General features: G+C 40.9%; 1 protein-coding gene and 1 long non-coding RNA gene across 3 annotated transcripts in view; one reads left to right on the forward strand and one right to left on the reverse strand.

The window, feature by feature from the left end:
• CDYL (chromodomain Y like) overlaps window positions 1-24,059 on the reverse strand; it is a 240,871-nt gene that overhangs the window by 201,946 nt on the left and 14,866 nt on the right. For both annotated transcript variants that reach the window (XM_045497546.1, XM_045497545.1), the window contains exon 3: window positions 16,991-17,080. In XM_045497546.1, coding sequence (XP_045353502.1) covers window positions 16,991-17,080 — 90 coding nt within the window. The remainder of the gene's footprint in view (window positions 1-16,990; window positions 17,081-24,059) is intronic.
• On the forward strand, window positions 19,146-22,505 carry LOC123608088. The gene is made up of 3 exons (XR_006717083.1): window positions 19,146-19,424; window positions 19,601-19,838; window positions 22,397-22,505. It is a non-coding gene; the product is annotated as an uncharacterized LOC123608088 (long non-coding RNA).

A 24,059-nucleotide genomic window follows, 5' to 3' on the forward strand; every position in this document is an offset into this window, starting at 1 on the left:
AATGTTGAAAAAAACTTGCTGAAAGACCAGGGCAAGTTTCTGTCTCTGTCTCTCATTCCCAGTTTCCTAATATGTAAAGCTAAGAAGATAAAACCCACCAATAGGGTGGTTCAGAGGATTAAATGAAATCTGTTTTTTTTTAAGTTCATTTGTTTATTTTGAGAGAGAGAGAGAGAGAGAGAGAGCATGAGCAGTGAAGGGGCAGAGAGAGAGGGAGAGAGAATTTCCAAGCAGACTCTGCACTGTCAACACAGAGCCCAATAAGGGGCTTGATCCTGTGAACCGTGAGATTATGTCCTGAGCCAAAATCAAGAGTCGGATGCTTAACTGACTGAGGCACCCAGGCACCCCGGAATGAAATCTGTTTTTAAAGCACCTATTGTAGCATGTACTGTATACAAAAGTTTTTTTTTTTTTTTTTTTTTTTTTTTTTGTTATGACTAAGTGTCCTGATAGCACTAACAAAGTTCACTAAATGGCTGACCCAATGAATGTCAAGTGTCAGTGGAAGATCCAGTAAATAATCTGAGCTGAGAAATTGGAACTCAAGTGAATAGTCAGACTGGAGAGTCCGCTGTTAAGAATGATAGTTGATGCTTTAAGGGTTAGTTACCCTAGCAAGTGAGAAGAGAGAAGCTGTCAGACTGAGTGGTGAACTTGGGTAATATCTATAGTCCAAGGGTGTGAGGAGGAAGAGAAAACGTTTCATAAGGCAAAGACTTAATCAGAGAGCGAATAAGAGAAGAAAGAGGCGGCGATATTATAGAATTCAAGAGGGAATGATTTCAACAAAGAAGTAGTGAACATCTCCAAATGTTTCAGAAAAGGCACATACCATGTTATTACTTAAATTTTAGAGCAATTTCAAGAGTTGGCATGATTGTCAAGAGCATAGGAATAAAAGTAGTTGGGAAATAGCTCTTTAATTTTCAAATGTTCCTTATTACAAGTTACACTTCATTTGTTTAATGTATCCAGAGAACAAAGGGCAAACTTCAACCAGTCTTTGTCCAAATTGTCACAAAACCAAATGATATAGTCCAACTGAGATTTGCATGTTGATGAGACCAAGAGCTAAATGTCAAAGGTCAATTGCCTTATCTAACCTTCAATATCTGGTTATAACTTCAAGAGATCTTATGGGGCTAAATACATCTTCTGATATGAAAATCTGTCAACTTCATGGTCTTGGAAATATGATCTATTTATATTCATGACTTACATATGCCTCTGAAAAATCATAGCTGCGCATCATCCCCAATGCCCAGCTGCTGCAAGTACTTGGCATAAGGAGTTTGAGTTGAGGTTTTATTGGCAGAAGATGCCAAGGACTCCATTCAATCCAACTGAAATTTATGAAGTTACCACAATAGATTTATAAAAATGAGTTGGTTTACAAAACATAGGCAATACAAAGAGATAAAGGAAATTGTCAAAGGGAAAAGAGGGTAAGGAAATCAAAGCAAGGATAAAATTATTACAGTGCAATGCATTTCATTTGCTAAACAAATTTGACTCTAAGTTTCCTAGTGGCCAGAGCACTCCCAGTTATGAGGTTGCTGCTACTATTTGTAAGATAAAAGGATGTTTCGTAAAAGCCATGGTTCTCCTGAAGCTGCAACCCCAGGGGAATTTCTCCTATGGGTCCTCATAAAGAGGAATCCAGCAAAGTGGCAGCCTGGGTTATCAATAAGATCCCTGTGTTAAATATAGTGATGCATTACTTAGGGTCGGGTCTGATAGCACCCCTCTATGTATGCACAATTCATTCAAGTCCATTCTCCAAGGAGGCAAATATGTGTGATCTAAACACACAGGACTCTCACAATCAGGTTTGGTCCCAGGGTAAATTTTAGGGTATCTAGCAGAACAGACAATATATATACCTTTCAGGGAATTTCCACAAACATTATTTTTCAAAAACCGGTCTCTGCTAAAGGACTGGACAGTAAGGAGTTCAAGGTTGTATTCTCCAGTGAGAGCCCAGAGTACAAGTATTCTGTATGACCTAGGGCAGGCACATGTGCCTTGATCACTGGCAGACCCAGGGGAAAGACAAGGTTCTTTTGTGAAAGTGATCTAGTCTAGTTGAGCTCACAGGTGGTCAAACACTTCTAAGGGAACCCATGACCTAGTGACTGTGGACAAGTCACCATTTTGACTCCTTTGCGCTTATTCTCTCAGTTTAAAATAATAATGAAGATTCCTAAAAATATGTACTATTTTGGTTTGCGCAGTTTCAAATGTAGTCTCCCATTTTGTCTGATTTGATCCTTATGGCAAGATGATGAAGCAGGGCAGACACAGTCTTCATTTGATAGACAATTCCCCCACAAAAGGAAGAGGGGGCTTCTAAAGTTCTTCTTTGAGGGCTAAGATTCCATGGTTTTCACTATGAGATGTCTTGTCTATCTGATCCTTCAGGGATAGCAGCCTTGATTGTTTAAGATTCACCTATGCTTTTTGAATGTAAAATTCTAGTTGGCAGGTAATGGCTTATGTTAGGAGAGCACCATGGAGGTGTTCCGTCAATATTATCCTGATTTCAGCCCACACTGTACACTTAAATCTTCCCTGTTCTAATTCTTCTTCACTGAAGTTAGGATGAAATCCTGTTAAACTGCAAGTTCAGAATTGTACATTTTTAAAGTTGTCATGCCAGCAGGCAAAAAAGAGTATGACTGAGTGACTTACAGCTTTAAAGATGCATAAAAGACCTTTATTTGGAGGCACTCCCAATCCCCTCAATTGCCCTTCACAACATTCATCTTGGGCAGGAAGGAAACAGATCTCTTTCCCCACGGTTTCCAGCCTCAGGGATGGTAATGGGGCATTAGTGGAATTCTCAGAAGCACCCTGCCCAGGATACATTGCAAATATTAACATGGGCAAGAGGCTGCTAGGAAGGCCTGGTATCCCTGAGCTAATTGCCCTGCCCATTATTATGGCTTCATTCTACAGGGAATTCATTGGGTCACATGTGCAGCAACACAGACTGGAGATGGGAGAAGCTATTTAATGGCTGCAAAAATAGAGATGCCATGCAGGCCGGCACACAGCTGTGGCCTTGCCCAGTATTACCAAATTCACGCTGGGCCCTGAGCCAACAAAGCAGTTGCAGGAAGGATGAGCAAGCCACCTCCATAGCATGTGGCTACTCCTTCAACTTAGGAAAAGAAAAGCCTTTGTTAGACATTTACAATTAATGAAAGTGAAGATTTCCTGGATCAGTTTGCATTTCCAAGTACGCTTTCCTCTTCTATCATTTCCCCACCTCTTAACTGGGAGAAGTTTTAAAACCAAAATGGTTAGGTAGAGTTAAAGCTGGTCTGTACCAAAATGGAGCAGATTATCTTGTGAATGTGTTTTCCATCCTCAGCCCTGAGTGGAGAGTGCATTTGTGGGGATATAAGGGTGTTTCATCCACAGTTTTCCTGTTCTTTTTGTAAACAACTGTCCTTCTCATTATCATCATTAAAGTTCCAGACACTGAAGTTGGCTGAAAAGCAAAAGGACGTACGCTTTGAATATATTTTATAAGGGGGAGCAGGAGTGAAGTAGGAAAAGTATATTGAAATGTTTAAATAAATGTTATTCTTTTGGAAGAATGAATGTGTTGTAGACCAATGCTTCTCAAACTTTAATGTGCCTACAGGTAATCCGGGGACCTCATTTAGAAAATTTTTTGTTTAATGTTTATTTATTTTATTTTTTTTGAGAGAGAGAGAGTGCAAGCATGAGTGGGGGAGGGACAGAGAGAAGGGTTGAGAGAAAGAATCCCAAGCAGGCTCCATGCTGTCAACACAGCCTGATGCAGGGCTCAATCCCACAAACTGTGGGATCGTGACCTGATCCAAAATGAAGAGTCAGATGCTTAAGCGACTGAGCCACCCAGGTGCCCCTCCAAGGACCTCACTAATGGGCAGAGTCTGACTGCGGGTCGGGGGTGGGGCCAGAGGGTCTGCATTTCTAACACGTTCCCACGTGATGCTTGTGCTACTGGCCCACAGACTACACTTTACATACGAAAGGTATAAATGTAGGTTTATATACCTTGTTAGCAACATTTCTATCATTAAAAAAAAATAATTCTGGACTACCCTCATTAGACCATTAGAAGGGCATTTTGCTCAAAGCCAAACGTGTAATTAAAAATGCTAGGAAGACAGGTCTGACTTTTTTACCATAAGATAGCAAACTCATTTCTACAAAATTACAGTACAAAATCTCCACTTTTTTCTCTAGTTTCTATCACTTACATGTACTTTTCATAGCCATTTAGTAACATCATGCTTATTAATTTTAAGAGGACTAAGCAGTAGTCACTCTCAAAAGGGTCCCAGTTTAGAAAATAAATTATAGATTCACTCTATTTACAGCCCAAACCTGCTTGTATAGTTACCTGGCATTTAACAGACTGTTGTCCTGTATTGCTTATTATTTCTATTTATGTGTATATCTTAGGTTTTTATGAGATTATGACTTCTCTGAGAGCATTTCAATCATTCACTTGATCAATACTAAAACAACCTGGGGTCATTATCCATATACAATTGAAAGTTGGATTCAGATAGCTCTTAAGATCATACAAGTCTGTTCAATAACTATCCAGGTAGCAGCAGCAGCCCTGGTAGAACAAATTCATCCATCCATCTATCCATCTATCTGTATGTCCATCTGTCCATGCATCCCATCATCACTCCAAACCTTATTTAAAACCACTGTGCCAGGTGCTGGGCAGGATCCTAGAAGTACAACAGCAATCAAAGCACAGCCTCTGTCTCCAAGACTTCTTGTTTATTTCTTCACATAGAAATATTTATTGACTCATTTTTACAAAATAAACTTTTTTTCCCCAGCTTATTCAGATGACAGAGATATCCTCTGTTTGGAGAAATAGGAACAGGAAATGAGAATCTATTGGAATGAGCACAGATCCGGAAATACACATAAGGTGGTTTTGGCTCAGGTTCCAAAATGGTCCAACCACTTCCATTCCCTGGGCCTCAATTTTCTCATCTGCCAGTTGAAGGTGTTCAATGATTGCTGAGATCTCTTCTAGTCTTACAATTTTATGAGAGGAGTTTGAATGTTTTCTCCTTTCCTGTTAAAGACTTGTAGGAAGAGAAGAATTTTAGACAGCTTTGAATAGCAGAGGGAATAAGACCGTAGAAGCCTTTAGAAATGGTTCATTGCAAGCCAAGAAACTTCTTCTTCTTGGCTTTTGGCACATTTTCCTTTTTACCTTTCTCAACTCCATCATTGGTTCTGCAGTTTACCAAGATTTCCCTTTATTTATTTTTTCACTAAAATTTGTTTTTCACATCTTTGCTATCAATCTATCTAACCACATACTTTTTCCTTTCTTGGCTCCCCCTCCTGTGTTTGTTCATCCTCTCGACTTTCTTTCCTCATATTTCTCAATGCCATCATACCTCACTTTTGCTTCTAAATTCTTTTTTTTTTTTTTTTAAAGATCCTGTTGAACATGTAATTTAGTATTCTGCTTTTTTTTTTTTTAATTTTTTTTTCAACGTTTATTTATTTTGGGGACAGAGAGAGACAGAGCATGAACGGGGGAGGGGCAGAGAGAGAGGGACACACAGAATCGGAAACAGGCTCCAGGCTCTGAGCCATCAGCCCAGAGCCCGACGCGGGGCTCGAACTCCCGGACCGCGAGATCGTGACCTGGCTGAAGTCGGACACTTAACCGACTGCGCCACCCAGGCGCCCCTAAATTCTTTTTTTTTTTTTTTAAATGTATTAAAGTCCTGGGTGGTTCAGTTGGTTATGGCTCAAGTCATAATCTCACAGTTGCGAATTCAAGTGCCCTATCGGGCTCTGCAATGACAGTGTGGAGCCTGCTTGGGATTCTCTCTCTCCATCTCTCTCTGCCCCTCCCCCCTCAAAATAAGTAAATAAACTTAAAAAAATTAAAAATATAAAAGTTGCATAACGTTCCATGGTGTGGATCTTCCAAAAAAACCCAACCAAACAAACAAAAATGGATTGAAGTCTAATTGACTTCAAATACCATATTGATTTCAGGTATACAACATAGCATGTACATACATGCTATATACATATATAGCATGATTTGACGTTTGTATACATTGTGAAATGGTCACTACTATGTGTAGTGGCCATTTCTATTCCAGTTCTTGCGATCAATTATCATTTTTGCTCACTCCATTCTTTTTCTTACCCTCCACCTGAAGCCATTTGATGTTTGCCACATAACCTGTGTTATTCATACATATTCTTCATACTTTTTCCCAGTGGAAAATGGAGTGGTAGAAATATTGTATCTCTTGGAAAATCTGTCCATGTGATTTGGTATATGAAAAATTACCTGACATGTTCTGAATGGCATTTTTCTGCAGATTCATTCATTTATTTGCTCAACAGATACTTATTAAGCACCTGCTATAAAGAGCACTGTGTCAAGGCACAGGAAGGAGTGAAAAGAAGGACAAGATATGATATTTATCTTCTTGAGATATTAAATATTAGAAGAAAGAATTGTAGTGGCACCTAAGTGGCTCAGTCAGTGAAGTGTCCAACTCTAAGGCTTTGGCTCAGCATGATCTCATGGTTCCTGAGATTGAGCTCCAAATTGAGCTCCACGCTAAAAGTGTGGACCCTGCTTGGAATACCCTCCTCTCTCTCTACCCCTACTTCTACTCATGTATGCACCTGCATGTGCATGCACTCCCTCCCTCTCTCTATCTCTCAAAAAAAAAAAAAAAACATTAAAAAAAAAAAGAATTACAATGCAGTACGACAAATGTCATATTGCTATGAGAACATGGGATAGAAGCCCCCAATGATCGCTGTGTGAAAGCTTCTCTACTGTATTACATTTGACTTCCAAAACACTGTTGTTTCTTCTCTGCCACCCCCTTCCCGTGTCTGTAACTTAGGGGCCTTGCATTGGTGGAAAATGGCTGCATGCTCTGATTCTGTTTGGGCTATGTCAAGCACTAAAATAGTCACAACCTGTGACATAGACAACCTCTATGACAAAAAGGATCAGGATTCTGAAAGGCAATTTACACCTTATGCTTTCAAAGCAAAAAACCAAATACTCAATTTTTGGCAAATCCATATTTGAGGAGATGGGAGTTATAGTGGTAGTGGTGGGGTCCTGAGGGGCAGCTCACCTCAGGAAAAACCACTGATTCAAAAACAAACAAACAAACAAAGTAGAAAGGGGGTGCTTGGGTGGCTCAGTCAGTTAAACATCTGACTCTTGATTTTGGCTCAGGTCATGATCTAGTGGTTGGTGGGAATGATCCCTGCCTTAGGCTCTGTGCTGACAGTGTGGAGCCCTGTTTGGGATTCTCTCTCCCTCTCTCTCTGACCCTCCCCTGCTCTCTCTTTCTCTCTCTCTCTCTCAAAATAAATAAATAAACATTAAATAAATAGAAAGAAAAGAGGGAAGGAAGGAAGGAAGAAACCTGAGATTTCTGTGGATACAAAATTCTATTGATTCTCATCAATTAAAATTCAGAAATGTTTTAGCTAATAATCCATTATTTCCTATGAGTTTTCAGCATGTCATCACTTAGTAGAGCAGCTAGGAGAGAGATCCTGAGACAAAGAATCTAATATAGGACAAGGATCAGGGCAACAAACCTAGAGGTGGGGTAAGACCCCAGAGAGTAAACTGGATGTGGGGGGGCACTGCAGTGGGAAGACCTGGCCACTGTGTGTGCAGTGTGACTTAGGAGGACCTAAGACATCTGTGTAGGGAAGGAGGTCAACCGTACTCTCTGGGTAAGCTCATCCTTTCCCTGGCTCTAATTACTAGCATGTGCACAACCATACACCTTTCCCAAGCCAGGTCTTTCTGGTGAACCCACGATTCCTGGACTTCTATTTGATATCAACCTGTCCCCAGACCTGCTCCTCTTCTTCCTTCATCTAATGTCACTCACCCACCCAATTTTCCAAGCTGAACCAGGTGTTGAGCTGACTCCTCGTCACTCAGTTGTGAGCAGGTGTCCACAGCGATGCTTCAGCCTGTCTACTGCTGCCCATTCTTGTTGCTATCCCTGAGTCCCAGCCATCACCATCTCAACACTACATCAACTTCATAGATTACTCACTGATTTCTCCACTTATTGTCATGTTTCAAACCATCCTCTACCCTGAAGCTAGAGTGAACTCTCTAAAGCACAAATCAGATGTGTCCCTCTTGCGTTCAACATTCCATTATCCACAGGATGAAATCCAAACGGGTTAGTGTGGAGCACCAAGACCTTCAGGATTTGAACCCAGCCTCAGGATGACTCTTCTCACACCCTACTCATGGCCTCCAAATGCCAGCTATACCTAACAGTGCCCTGAATGTAGCTTTCTCTTGCTTCTGGGATTTTGCACATGTTGTCTCCTTGGCTGGGGTGACCTTCCTGCCTGCCAGTGCTTGGCTAATGTCTGTTTATCCTTCTAGGTCTCTGCTTGGGCATCTTCTCCTAAAAAAAGTCTTTCTCCCCTCCATTGCCCCCAAGACTGGGCATGACATGCCTCTTATGAGCTTACACAGCACCTGACCTCACTCCTCCCAGCACTTAACACCCTGTTCTGTGAGTAGAGTGGGGCCTTGAGCCTGTTGACATTTCCGGTCCTAAGTGCAAGAGCTGGCACAGAGGGTACACTCAATATTTGATGAAAAAGGGGCAAAGGAAGAAAAGAGGTTTAGGGGCACCTGGGTGGCTCAGTTGGTTAAGCATCTAACTCTTGATTTTGGCTCAGGTCATGATCTCACAGTTCATGAATTTGAGCCCACGTTCAAGTCTGAGCTGACAGCTTGGAGCCTGCTTGAGATTCTCTCTCTCCCTCTCTCTCTGCCCCTATCCCACTTGTGCTCTCTCTTTCTCTCTCAAAATAAATAAATAAACTTAATTTTTTTTTAAAAGAAAAGGGATTTTTGAGAGTAGTATGAAAGGTGTTCACATCATACTTGTTCTATTTATTCATTTTCTTAACTTTTTCCCTCCCCCATTTCTGCTCATTAAGACCATAATATATGGGGCCCCTGGGTGACTCAGTAGGTTAAGCACCCGACTTCAGCTCAGGTCATGATCTTGTGGGTTGTAGTCTGTTTTCAGCATAGAGCCAGCTTTAAATCCTGTGTACCCTTCTCTCTCTGCCCCTCCCCTGCCTGTGCTTTCTTTCTCTCTCAAAAATAAAATAAACATTAAATTTTTTTAAAAAGACCATAATATATGGTTTTAAAATATCAATTAATAATCTGGACCTGGAGTGACTCTCCTCTGGATGAATCCAGATTGATTATACAGGTGATGAATGACCATCTAGTACTGAAAAGTTAACATGGTTATAAGTCATTCCTTTGAGAAAAAAACCCCCAAAACCTCAAACTCCATCATAAGCAATATATCATAGTGGTCAAAAGATTACCTTTGGTCTCTGAGAGACGGAGTTCAAGTCTTGGCTCTGCCATTTGCTATGACTTTGGGTAGATTATTTAACCCATGCCTCAATTTCCTTATCTATAAGGTGGTGATCGCAGGAGTATCGTATGTTTTTGAGGATTACTCAAGGTGTACAAAAAAACTTAACACATTGCCATTTACTATACAGTGTCAAAAAAATGTTGGTTATTATAATAACTAGTGGCAGCAGGTCTCTGAAAGACTCTCTGATTTATTTCAACATGTATCTCTCTTTCTTTTTTTCTCTTACAATTTAGCAATTTATAGTCAGATCTGAACTGAACAGCCCCAGTCACTTCTTTCCTTTCCTCTCCATGTCTCCCTTCCAATTCCCATCTGATGCATGATTCCATGGCCCATCTCTGCTGCCCTGAGTCAGGAATTAGTCTACATAATCATGAGATCTTTTGAGTTCTCCTTATGAGAAACATCATCTGAAATCCTGTCCCAACTTGAGAAAAGTGTTACAGATTATATACAGGAAAAGGAGTTTTATAGAAGTTATAAACTCTCAGGTTTATGTTATTACTAGGACCTGTTATGATTAATAAAACATACATATTTCTTATCACATTCTACATATGACTAGTCATATCTTTGGGTGTAACACCTTGCTCCAAATTTAAACCACTTTTGTTTTTGCATCATAATATTTGCTACAGCTAAAGATCATCCTTATCAATATGAGATTTGGCACCTGGGAGTTGGGTGATAGAAGCAATAAAATCCAATAGCATCACTGGCTTAGTGGAGAAGTTCAGGTATTGAGCAATGATAAAAGATATTGTTGGTTGGAAAGCTAGTGACTCTTGTTGTGCTATAGCAAAATGTTTGATCCAACTGTCACCTGCTGAATCATGTAAAGAAAGCACACAAACTGAATGTGTAGCTAGGGGAAAAGGTAGGGAATGTAAAACTTCTGTTTGTATTGGTTGCTTCTTGTGGCTTTTAGCCAACTACTACAATCAAGATACGAACTTGGGCTGGAGCTAGCCTACCTGTTAACAGAAATGGAAGGGAATACAGTTTCACTACAGGATTGTCTCTGCCTGTGATCTAAATTGATTATGAGCCCTATAACTGGGAGTCTTGCCGGGGTGAAAAATCCAATTACTTTTTCTGCCCAGACTGAAGCAGTAGTAAGACGCGACTGCATGTTCATCCAGCCTTGGCAGGAGATAAGAACGTGGGCCCAAACCCCTTTCAAGCATCTTCCCTCAGTATTCACTGCTAGACAATGGAAACAAGTCCAGCCATAAAGACAGATGAAGGGTATTGCCATCCCACCCAACTTTTTCTTTCTTTGCTTCAAAAGGTCTGAGGAATAGTCAACTTCAATTTGAGAAGGATGGGACTGGCAGAGCATAAAGAGCTATAAATAAAAGATCAGAGTTTTCAGGCATAGAGTTTCCAGACACAGTTTTAGGCTGTGGTAACTCACACTTGGAACTGACTGGAAGCAAATAGGTTGGAAGCTTTCTACATTTGGACAGAAATCTCTAGCTTGGCTTGCAAAACCTTCTAATTATTCAATTCTTAAAAGAATCCCTGGGTCCCAGCACCTGCACAAGAGACAGTAGTTGTGGAAACCCTGCAGCTCCAAAGAACATCACATCTTCTAATGCCCATGGCTCAAATATAGCCATGGAGGAAAATGGACAAGGGAGAATCTCCCAGAGGGCAAAGCCAGAGGTCATGGTGGACAATGGACAAGGGAGTTCAGCCAAGGCAGCAGCTACCAGAGGGGCCAACCAAGACATGTACTGTTCATGTAAATGCAGATAACTTATTTTTTGGTTTGTGAATTACCAGACCAGGAGGAGCCACATCTGGTTGTGATGGAGATGATATCACCCAGAGATTCTGGATTTGGGGTGAAATGCAATACCTGGATGAGACTTTGGGATCATCTCTTTTGCAGAGGGAGACACATGTGTCTATGTTGGGGAAGAAGAGTATGCATGATTATTTGGGAAGCCAAACTGCTAGCTTCCTTCCAGAATCCATTCTTCTTTTCTCCTTTAATAAAAGAATTCTGATTTTTTAACTAGGCACATTGTTGCCCAGCTAGAAATGTTTATATCCCTGCCTCCCTTATCATTTAGTTAGAGTCAAGTATTTAAGTTCTGACCAATGAGATAAAGAGTAGTTGGGTTGCAAGGAGCCCTTGGAAGTCTCCTTAAAATGGAAGGCCATGCTCATTCCCCTTCTCCTCCATCCTGCTGATTCCAATGTGGATGTTGTAGTTGGAACTTCCGTGGGCACCTTGGACTATGAGAATGAGGGCCTTGGAGAGCTCATAGAAGCACGATGATATCATGGAGCTAGCAAATTAGCCCTGAATTGCCTTACTTCTAGATCTTTTAAATGAGAAAGAATAAAGTTCCATCTTATTTAAGCGACTGTATTTTGGGATTTTCAGCTATGAAGCTGAATCAGATCATGATTGATATGCTGTCTCTGTGTGATTTGGCCAACTGAACTTTAAGAATATAAAGTAGTTCATTTAGTGTTGTGGATTTGAGGTCTCGTCCACTGATCAGCTGAACTATTTGCTGAGACGTTGAAAAGAAACGCCTCTGTTGTTTTAGCTTGGAAGCAGCCAGTGTTGGACTTAATTAGGATGCAAGACTGATACAGTTTCAGAGTTGGGAAAAAATTCCATAATGTTTTGCCCAATTAAAATGATTATAGAGAGTACACTCCCTGTGGCAAATGGCATCTTGCCTACTGTGGGGACAGAGAAAAAAACTAAAGGTTACGGTCTGGGTGGGAGTATCTCTATCACCCATGCTCTCTGATCTAGTCTTAGTATCCAGTATTAGAAAGAAGGCGTGGTTCCACAGGTCTGATAATTTAGAAAAAAAAAAACACGTCAGAAAAGTAGTCAAACTTAATATATTAAAACTCAGTTCAATGAATGTTTATTCTACTTTCTATGGGCTTACATAGGGTTTCTCAACTCTGACACTATTAACATTTTGTACCAGATAATTCTCTGATTTGGGGGCCCTCCTATGCATTGTAGGATGTTCAGCAGCAACCCTGGTCTCAGTCTTCTACGTTCTAGTTGCACACCCCCCATTGCAGTTGTGATAACCAAAATGTCTCCAGGCATCGACAAGTGTCCCTTAGGGGGTCAAAATTGCCTCCAGTGGAGAGCCATTGGATTAACACGAGGCTCAACACTAATTTCATGTTGTTTTACAATGTACAGGGCCTGCTATTCGCTGGTGTGCTGGGTGAAGAGCTACCAGTTTCCTGGAATTGGGACACAGGACCGAAGCTTATTTTAGTTACCTATACTTGATAGAAAATTTCGAAAATAGCTATAATTTAACAAGCACCTCATAAAGGTCACACACTCTCCTCAGTACTTCATATTTACTACTTATTTTGGGAAAAGTTTTTTTTAAAGCATAGGAAAGTACAGCAAAACAAAACAAAACAAAACCTTGAGCACATAGATACAGAGAAGAGGTTGGTGGTTGCCAGAGAGGGGGGCAGGCCATGGGCAAAGTGAGTAAAGGGGGCCAAAAGGTACAACCTTTCAGTTATAAAATAAATAAGTCATGAAGATGTAATATACAGCAGGGTGACTATAGTTAATAATACTGCCTAGCATATTTGAATGTTGCTAAGAGAGTGGATCTCAAAAGTTCTCATCACACACAAAAATTTTTTTTTGTAACTATATGTGGCAAAGGACACTAACTAGGCTTAGTTGTGGTGATCATTTTGCCATATACGCAAGCATCAAACTACTGTAATATTATATGTCAATTATACTTCAATTTTTAAAAAAAGTACAGGAAGGTACAATAACAGTTTTTCTACATTTCCTGCCCAATTTCCTTCCCCTCAGAAATTTGGTTTGTATCCAGGCCATATTTTTATACTTTTACTATGGAGATATGCATCTCTAAACAATATTTGGTGTTGCTTTGGGTATTTAAGAATATTTACATAAATGCATATCACACATATCATAGTGTATGCAGCATTTTTGTACTCAAAGTTATATTTTTTGTGATTTCTCCATGTTGCTACACATAAACCTGGTTATTTATTTTCACTTGTATATAGTATTCCATTGTATGAATGTAGCGCAATTTATTTACCCACCCTTCTACAGATGGACATTTGAGTTGGTTCTAGTAAATCTCTATTATAAAATAAGACTACCGTAAACATCTTTGTATGCCTCTTTGTGCACATGTCCAACACGTGCAGGGGTTTCTTCACAAGTAGAATTGTTGGATCCAGAGGCTGGGATTATTTTTAACTTTACTGGATAATGCCAAATTGTTCTCCAAAGTGATTGAATCAATTTACATTCCTACTAGCAGTGCATGAAAACCCCTGACTCCCCACAATCCTCTCCAGTGACTGTTTCATCAAAGTTAAAAAATTTTTCTAGTTTTATGGGAGTGAAATATCTCACTCTGAATTTCTTTGCATTATCATGCTTTTGGTGAAATTGCACATCTTTTCTTATATTTGTTGGCTATAGTGGTTTCTTCTGTGGGTTACCGTTCATGTCTTTTGCTCGTTTTTCTATTGGGTTTTCATTAAAATGTTTGTTTAAAAGAATTTTAGTATGTTCCATACTAATGCTTTGCTTATTTTATATGTTACAAATATCTTCTTCCAGGTTTTTGTTTGTCTTTAGTTTTTAAAAGATATCTTTCATTGCGTTGAAGTTTTAAACATTAGCGTAGTTTAATTCATGTATATATATTTTTATCATTTGCCTTTTTTTGGACCTTGCTTAAGAAATCATTTCCTATTCCAAGGTCATAAAGAAATTATCCTGTATTTCATAACGTTTTCATGTTTTAGTTAAACATTTATTTCTTTGAAGTCTTTTTGTGTGTATGGTATGAGGTAGATCTCATATACCATCTCTTAACCTTACAACAACCCTATGAGGAGGCATCATTCCCACTTTACAGATGAGAAAACAAAGATCTAGATAAGTGACTTGTTCAAGTTTTATAGACAGTAAAAGGCAGCAGAACCAGGACTTGAATCCAAGTTTATTTGGTCTCCAAAGGCCATTCTGTTGTACACATGGCATGATGCTCTACCAGAAGGCCAGGTACAAATAAACATGACATTTTATCTTTCAAGAAATTTTCTTGCATCCTTATTGTAAGGGTACCACTTAACTCTAAATATACCCTCGATGGGAGATGATTAAATTCACTTATTTTCCTTCTAGTGTAGAGGCTCAGGTCCACTTTGGCCCTGGGTCCTCCAAGCCTTTAACCAGTTTGAAACACCAGTGGATTGGACTGAACTGGGAATTAAAAGAAAAGTGGGAGTGGCCTCAGCCATCACTGAATCTTGGAAATTCATCTGTATGTTTAGGATTCTCTTTCTTTTCTGGTCAGTTGTTCTCTGTAGGTAGATATGGTAGAATTAGGGCAGAAAGAAAAGTCTAGAACAGCCGTTTGTAGCATGTTACTGTTTTCCCCCATTGATTTATAAGATTGTTTCATAATATAAGACTATTAGCTCCTTTTCTGTAATTTTTATTGCAAATATTTCGTCAAGTTTGTTATTATTCTTTTAGTTTGTGATATCAGTATGTTTTGACTTATCTTTGGTGTAATCAAATCTGTCAATCATCCCCATCATTTTTCTATTACTTTTATGCTTAGAAACTCCTTATGAGCCTTAGAACAGTTTAAAATAACATACAGTTTCCTTTGGAAAAATTTTAAAGTTTTCTTTAAAGTCGCTTTTCATTATATGGTTTAATATGAAAAGTAATTCCCTTCCATTTACCCCAACCTCCACCTCCACTCCCCCAAGGTATTTACTCTTAACAGCTTCTTGGATACCAATTCCAGAGTATTTTCATAAATGTAGAGCAGAAACTACATTTGCAGCAACAAGTCATTTAGTGGACTTTTTCACACCCATTCAGAGTTGTGTGTCCCCAAGCTGATGACTATTGGATTTAATTTTCTCTAATCTTAAGGGAGCTACAAATCTCACCAAGAGGCCACCAAACCGGCCCTGCAGCCACCTCCCTAACCTTTTCTGACCTATATATGCAGAGGCAGGAAGGTTGTGGGAGGAGCATTCGCTGGAGTAGCATTTCTTGATCTGGAGTCCTCAGGGATTTGTGGATGGAATTCAGGGGGTTCATGATCATGAGTGGGAAGAATAAGTCTGTCCTTATTTTTACTATCTTCTGGCTGAAATTTAGCATTTCCTTCCATTACGAATGTAGACAACAAACCATAGTAGTATCAGCAACACATGTAACTTTGTCACCAGTAGAAGCCACAGGTGTTTTCATGTTACACACACTTGTTGCAGATACCTCAAAATATCATTTACACTCAGCACCACTTAGAAATCACTGCGAGGATTGTTACATGAAGCAGTATACATATTAGAGTACAAATTTAAAAAAATGTTTTCCTTTGTAATATTGCATATTTTATTTTATAAACATTCTAAGAAGAGGTCCATAAGTCTTTTGACATAAGACTACCAAGAGAATCTATTCACAAGAAAGATCTGGATAGAGGGTTTGTGGTTTGGGGTGCTTCTCCCATTGGTCCCTCACAGCCAAATGAGAAGCTTCCAAGTTGTCACTAGTAGAAATTGAGTTGTGCTATCTTGCTGGTACCCCATTCAAGGTGGCTTCTCTCCCCAACCCTCAGGCTGTGATGGGCATTGCTGGGATGGTTGCCTGGGGGTGAGGCTGTGAGTGGAGATTACCTGGAGAGCATCTTCTGGGTCAGACAATAGTACCACCCATGGGTGGGCCCCTCCAGGTACAAGAGCACAACCACCAAGACAGATGAGGCTGCAAGAGTCCAGTGAAAGTGCTTTTGCCCTATTCTTCTTGTCCTCCATCCCCTCACCCCCACCCACCCTCAGAGGGGTTAGAAGCAGCAGGGAGAGGGAGAGAAAGGAAGAACCGTGCAAAAGGAGAACCTTATTCCTCCTTCCCAGATGGACCCTTGGGCCACAAGTCCAGCCTAGGATGGATGGAGGGGAAAAGCCTTTGGATGTGAATGGATATGAAATTAATCTTTGACTTAGCCTGGACTTTAATATATGCAATAGAATCTTAGTGACCAGAATGAGACTGCTTTTGAAGCTGAATGACTAAAGAGCTGTGTGTTCAGCCCAAGGAGTCGAGAAAGGAAGATTTGAAGGCAGAGGTTGAAGAAAAAAAAAAAAAAAAAGAAGCTATTTCATGGCATACCCCACACAGTTCAGACAGTCCATTGTACTGGTCTCATGTACTTGCATATCCATTTATTCCTTTTTTTTTTTTACACAACTCACTTTTTTTTTTTTTTTTTTTTTTACTTTACTTATCTGAGTTACATATATTTTTATGGTTTCACTTTTTAAAAACATGTAACTCTTTAACTCAAGTGGAATTTTGCCACGCGGGGGGGGGGGGTGGGGATGGGGGGAGAGGGCAGTGTGACTTTTGCCCTGAAGTTTGGAGTCCCATTGTGACCAACCAAGTCCTTGATAGTCCGCACACCTACCCGGCAGGTTTCACTGGAAAGATGTCGCCATTGCTCCTGAGGCTTGCAGGGCTCCTGTTGATTATGGTTTGGCAGGCTGCTGCTCAGGCCCTGGGGGAGGGAAGGAAGGACAGCAGGCTGAGTCACAGGGCAGATACCTAATGTGTAAGGAGAATCTGAGCCAGAGCTGTGAGGGAGCGTCTGGTGGACACACTGGCAGGACCTTGGTGTCAGTGCTTCCTGCCTACGTGCCGTGGTCTGGACAATAAGGCGGGGGGTTGGGGGTGGAGTGGTTTGACTACCTCAAATGGCTGAGGCTGATGGCCAGAAGGTGGGGTGGATCTGCTGAGAGCTTTTGAAGGATCTGAGGCACCTTCCCATCTCTTCCAACCCCATCTCTTCTCAATGTTGTGGGTAGTCGCCATATTCACCTGTCTGGTCTCCTGCCTCATTCTGTGCCCACCAGGCAAATAAGTCTTCCTTCCAAACCCACCATTGCTGTCTGTCTTCCCAGCTTGAGTCTTTTTCCTTACTTTCACTTACTTTCTCCATCTTAAATCTTTTTCTCTTCCTTTCATTGTGCTTATTTAATGCCTTCTCTCCTCATTTTTCTCCGTTACCTCTTTTTCTTAAAAAAATGCAAAACAGAAGGATCATAGAGAATTTTCTTCCCACTTTAAACCAACCCCACGTATACCTTTAAAGTTATTATATACTAAAATTTTTTATCGTGTAGTACTCCATACATACAAAAGGGTATAAAATAAAACGATCCCCTTGTATTTGACACCCAAAATAAATATTACCACCTCTCTCCTTCCCCTCCACACATTACCAATACCTTGAATTTTTTTACGTATATTGATTTTTGTAGGGGGTAATACTCCAAAGAATAGTTTGTGGATTAAGAATGCAAGGATGGGAGGTGGATGGGAGGTAGGGGGGACAGGGTCAAAAAGCCCCCTTCTGGGGCGCCTGGCTGGCTCAATGGGTTAAGTGTCCGACTTTGGCTCAGGTCATGATCTCACGGTTAGTGAATTCCAGCCCCACGTTAGGCTCTGTGCGGACAGCTCGGAGCCTGGAGCCTGCTTCTGATTCTGTGTCTCCCTCTCTCTCTGCCCCTCCCCCACTTATGCTCTCTCTGTGTCCCTCAAAAATGAATAAACGTTAAAAAAAATTTTTTTTAAAAACCCCTTTCTGCTCACAAAGGATATACGTTAGACTGAGGCCAGGCACAGACCCTGGATTGCTATCACTTGAATTATATCATAACAGCCCCCTCTAAAAGGCATGCTGGTTATTTAAGTAATCTACTACATTAGCAGCCTTTACCACTATAGGTAGGGCTTCTATCTTAACTACTCATAAAAATGAAGAGAGGGTGGGAGATTCATGATTTAGCAGCATTTCGTGTAAAAACCGAGGGGCTTTGTTAACTGTAAGACTTCTATCAGCCAAAAGTGTTAAGTGGCTTTGAACGAGATGCGCACAGATTGTGCTACCAGAAGTGCGATGTTCCAAACATAGGAGCAAACGCTGGAGTCACGTGACAGCCGGCCTAGCATGTGCAATGCTAAGTAAGTATCAGGGGCGCCTGGGTGGCTCAGTCCGGGAAGTGTCCGACTTCAGCTCAGGTCAGGATTTCACCGTTCATGAGTTCGAGCCCCACTTCGGGCTCTGTGCGGACAGCTCGGAGCCTGGAGCCTCCCTGGGATTCTGTATCTCCCTGTCTCTGCCCCTCCCCCACTCGTGTTCTGTCTCTGTCTCTCTGTCTCTGTCTCTCTCTCAAAAAAGCCCCCCCGGAGGAACAGAGGCTGGATGGGCGCTTGAGAATGTTCCAGGGGAGGCTTCTGTGGAGGAGGGGCAAGCCTGCACAGAGGGTGCTAGAAGGACCTGTGTGCTTAAATTCCCCGGATTTTACCGGAGGCCCGTTTCCTTAAGGGGCCTCCCCGTTTTTAGCTCCTCTCCATTCCCACCCTTCCACAGCACGGCCACCACGTGTCTTCCTAGAGCACAGATTGAATCATATCAGGCTCCTCCAGAAAAACAGGTGGTGGCTTCACCGTCTTCGGGATAACAACGAAACTTCTTAGCACGGCATTAAACGTCCTGCGTGGCCTGGCGTCGGATTTCTCTCTGGGCTCAACTCCAGTGACCTCTCCAATGACATCTCATGCACACGGAGCCCGATCACAGGGCACACTTTTCTTGTGTCTTGTAGAGCGTGCATTTCGCAGTCCTTTGCTCTTACCGTGACCTGTGACTAGACTAACTCTCCTTGCGTTCTGTCTTCATTGATTTTTTTTTTTTTTTTTTCTTCATTCTTCCACATCGGATCCAAATACCTCTGTGGAGCCTTCCTTCCCAGAGTCCTCTGGCTCAGGTGATATCCTTTCCTCTCTCTCTGGGCAATTTGTTGTTGACAAGGGGTTGGATTTGCCCATCTGCCTAGATGGTAAGCTCCTTAAGGTTAGGGAGTCTGTGATTAATGTAGTACAGTCTGTGTACACATATATTTACAACACACTAGGCTATCTATACTCTATATTGTATATTTATATATTGTATATTACATGTTTTTATATATTTCATACACTGTATATATTATATTTTATAATTTTTTTTTTGTAGCTCTTCTCTTCTATCTGAGGACAGACACACTGTGGATGTGCATTGGTTTCTTCAACTGCCTATTGGAGGAGAATACTTATAGGGAATACAATCGATGTTTCACTGACTTTACATCTGGCCCCTGGAGTCCAATCCAGTGTAGCTCGTGAATACGACTTTAAAACTGACTTGCTGAGCCAAGTACCGAAGCCATTCAACTTTGTCTCCCAAAGGATTTCTTCCCCTCACTTGGGAACATGTAAATTATATTATCTGTGTTTGGAAAAACACAGAATTAAGTCTCCATTATCAATTCTATAGTTTACCTTCAGCAGATGCTTTTACTCTCACACTAGTTTCATTGTGCCACCCAGACCTTACCTTGAATAGTTTGCAGACTACCCGTGGTGTAGACACTTATTCTAATAACATCTCAATCCAAACATCACCAGGAAAATATATTTTCTGGAAGAATATTGGCTGATGCTTTCAGACCAGAAAAGCTTTTGGATTTTTGGATGTTTCAGGTTACCTATATTAGAATCTTTACCTTTTGATCCTAATAGTCAAAAGATGATGGGGTCATTCACCTTTTTCAATGATGGATTCATAATTCCTGAAGTACCAAGTCTTCTGCATGTTGATGTAACAGGACTCATTAGGTCTATGTCTTGGTTTGACAGATATTCCCTCCATCAAAACAGTGAACAGACTGAGTAACTTCGTCTGTCTGGGCTATGGATATACAAAAGGTCTGAGAATAATCTGGAAATATGGATATGAGTTCTGTATTTTCAGCATGATTTGTTGATTCTGCAGGGTGTGTGTGTGTGTGTGTGGTGTGAGTGTGTAAGAGTATGAGTGTGAGCATGCATGAGTGCACCCATGCAAAATGAAGTTTCAGAGAAAGTAGATTCACACAGGCTTGAAGGAGGACTGAGCAGGAAAAGGTAGCAGGGCCTCTTTGGATGTTTGATCTAGGCTGTGTGCCAGCAGGAGGGAGAGTCTGGTTTGGAGAGATTCCAGGGCAGAAACAAGGATGCTATAGAGGTGGGGTTCATGTGTTTGGAGAAGAGGGATTTTGTCCCACTTCGATTGTTCTGATCATTCTGTGTTGTAATTTATGACTCTGCATGGATGACTATCCTACTAGACTGAGGAGGTATGCAATAGATTTTAAATAAAGTTGATTTTCAATTGGCTTGATACTTACAGAGAGATTGGGTCCTAGGAGGAAGCAAGAGCTCTGGGAAGGTGATACTTAGAGGGAGATTGGGACCTAGGAGGAAGGAAGAGCTCTGGGAAGGTGGGGACTGGGCTTGAGAAATAGAAGTGAGACCGGGTCCAAGCCTATGTACATATGGGTTTGTACTAAATTAGTGGAATAATGTGGAACTATGCAAGTAGTTTAGGTTGCCTCTAGTTGTACTCTAAGCATGCTTTGGATTGGAGAAAAATCATTTTTTCCACTTCAAATGGCCACCTGACCTTGTTGTATTGGAGTGCATAAAGTAGGAAGTTCACGGAAAGGGTCTTGAACCCATGGCATCTCTTTGAAGGTAAATTGCTCTTGGATCTCTTTACAGTTGGAAGAAGAAAGCTATTACAGCAGCCAATGCCTTCTGCCCAAAGGCATGCTGGGATTCCTGATGAGCCCTCAATGAAATGTACTTTCTTTCCCTTTAGAAGCAAGAGTCCAAGACTCCTCTTCAGGAGTAGAGTGGAAACTGTCCTTTCTCAGGACTTTGGGTTCAGCCGTGTTTTAGTTTAGCCAACAGTCAGCTCAGGACCTTGAAGCAGAAATAACTGCATGTGTTCTAGAACTGCGAGGGATGAAGGAGGAAGGCAGTGTAAGGAGAAGGAACTGAACAGGAGGAAGCCGAGGCAAAGATACAAAGATGATCATCTTTGAGAACTGCCACCAAGGCTAAGGAAGGGACTCCAGAGATAAGAAAGGTGACATATAAGGGGTTGAGCTTGACACAAGTCCATCTTACCAGTGAAGCCACCGAGATGTTTAGAGAGCAAATGTGACTCACATGTGGACCAGTCTCTGGCTAATCATGTGGGCTCAAGCTTAATTTTACCGTGTGTGACTAGAGATAAAAGAAGTAGCAGTCAAGGCCATTTCATGTGAATGGAGTGATAACAACCTAATGAAGAAACACTTTTCAGCTAGGTGAAAAAGAAAACCCTTAAAAAAGTAAACGTAAATTCAGAACCATGGACTAACTGTAAAATCAGTCCTTGCCAGTATTCTAAAATATGAACCTTCCACTCAACAAATGGCTTCTGTCAACAGCACAAAGCTTGCTGCCATAACCCTGAAGGAGAGGCAGTAACAGACTTTAAATGTGGAAAAGATTGGTAACACGGAAGCAAGAGCCAGCAAGGCTGAAACCAACTAGTCCTAAACCACAAACACCAGAAAAAAAGTCAACATACCATTTGTCACCATTTCACCACCAGCATTGCTTAAATAGCCTTCATTGAGGACGCTGAGCCCCCAGGTGGCAGCTGAAATCCTCAGCAAACAGTGCATTTTATTGTGGTGGCGTCCCACCCGAAAGGGCAGCTGGAAGCAGTTTGTCAGTGAAAATGTAAGAAAGAGAATCCGTGACCACTCAGGGCTTATGTTAAATATCAAATGGAGGTACTTCAAAATTTTAATTTCTTTTGGTGGGGGTGGGGGGTTGGATGGAATGGAGAGAGACAAGGAGAAAAGAAAACACCATGCTTTGGGGGAAAAAAAAGAAGATATTTGGTCAGAGGGATGACTTGATCATTTTCCCCATTGTTCGGTCATGCCCCCCACAGCAGGTGAGCCTGGAGTGTCTGAAGGGATGTATATTGCCCATCTACCTCACATATGGACATGAAGTTCTTTTTGTGTCTGAGAAGACCCCTTAAATTTTCTTCTCAATAAATAGGTAAGATTTCTACCCTTCTGCCTCTCCTGAATGCATGTTGCTTGGCTACACTTCATTACTTACCGATTTGGATTACCTCAAGTGGGTTAAAACAAAGAAAACTCATACTTCTCTGAAAACCCTTTGTTCAATGGAATGCCATACTTGTCTGAACTCATCCGCCGTATTTGCCGATGGCTACTCAATGTCAAGGAGCAGAGATGAGCAGATATGTTTGCAGATTCTATGGCATACTTTCTTTAGTTACTAAAATATAAAGTTACCAAAACTATGTATCTAAATGTATATATAATATATACTAGGGTAAGGCAGAGAGTATGAGTGTGGACATTAATTTTGGGCCTACTTCCTGTCAGGTATTTTTTTGAAATTATATTACTACTTAATCCTTATAACAATCAATGAGTTATCCATTATTTCCCTCATCTTACAAAGGAAGGAATGGAGACTCAGTAACCTATTCACAATCACTTTAAAGATAACAGGCACTTTTTGCATGACAACCTGTGGTCTTTTTGTGAGACATTAGCTGCAATGATGCTGTAATTGTGTGGGGGAATTTCAGCAGTTTGAATGCTATCAGAATGAAAGCTAACTTTATGATACATTTATTGGTGTTTTCACCTCTAAACATTGAATGAATGGTGGTGGAGGGGATAATACGAAGGGAAGCATTTTGGGGATCACATTGGTAGCGATTTCCTGTAATGTTTCTTCTGTAAATCTAAGTTGTCACTTAGAAAATCTGATGCAGCCGACAGTGTATAATACAGTTACTTGCATTACTGGGTAATCTGCCCATTTGTTTCCAGCTTTGACGAGAATGGACAAACTTTGGAAAAGCATGGAGACTCTTGCTTTTGATAAGAGAAGGTTGCTTCAGAGTAAAAATATTGGCAGAATACCACAGAGTAAATCCAACAAGGTAACTTAGTGCCACCTTGCAGATATCCTCAAATTATTTTGTTGGAGTTATTAAGGGAAGGAATAGATGTACAATTCAAACTCTGACTCAATCATGAAAGTAGCAGAGGTAGATACTTTAATATTTCTACAAATATCTCTTGAACTCTCAGGGTTCATTCATTTTAAGTTAACTAAAGATAGACCATGCCAAAAGGCATAAAGAGCTAAACTTGATTTCTTTCTCTTTTTTTTTTAATTTTTTAAACATTTATTCATTTTTGAGAGAGAGAGAGAGAGCATGTGCAGGGGAGGGTCAGAGAGAGAGGGAAACACAGAATCTGAAGCAGGCTCCAGGCTCTGAGCTGTCAGCATAAAGCTTGACGTGGGGCTCGAACTCATGGACCATGAGATCATGACCTGAGCTGAAGTTGGACACTTAACCAACTGAGCAACCAGGCACCCCTAAACTCAATTTCTATTTACTTCCCCAAGAGCTAGTTATATCTCAACACTCAGTTTTTTGGTGCTAGCAAATGGTACAGGGAGATGGTAGGTGTGCATCTGAAATAATGCTTTAAGATTTCTCCTATATTTTAAATTGCTAAAAGCAGAAGCCAGGCTTAACTCTGTTTGGGCCCCTGCAG

Source organism: Leopardus geoffroyi, chromosome B2, assembly GCF_018350155.1.
Source record: "Leopardus geoffroyi isolate Oge1 chromosome B2, O.geoffroyi_Oge1_pat1.0, whole genome shotgun sequence".
Classification (NCBI taxonomy): Eukaryota; Metazoa; Chordata; class Mammalia; order Carnivora; family Felidae; genus Leopardus; species Leopardus geoffroyi.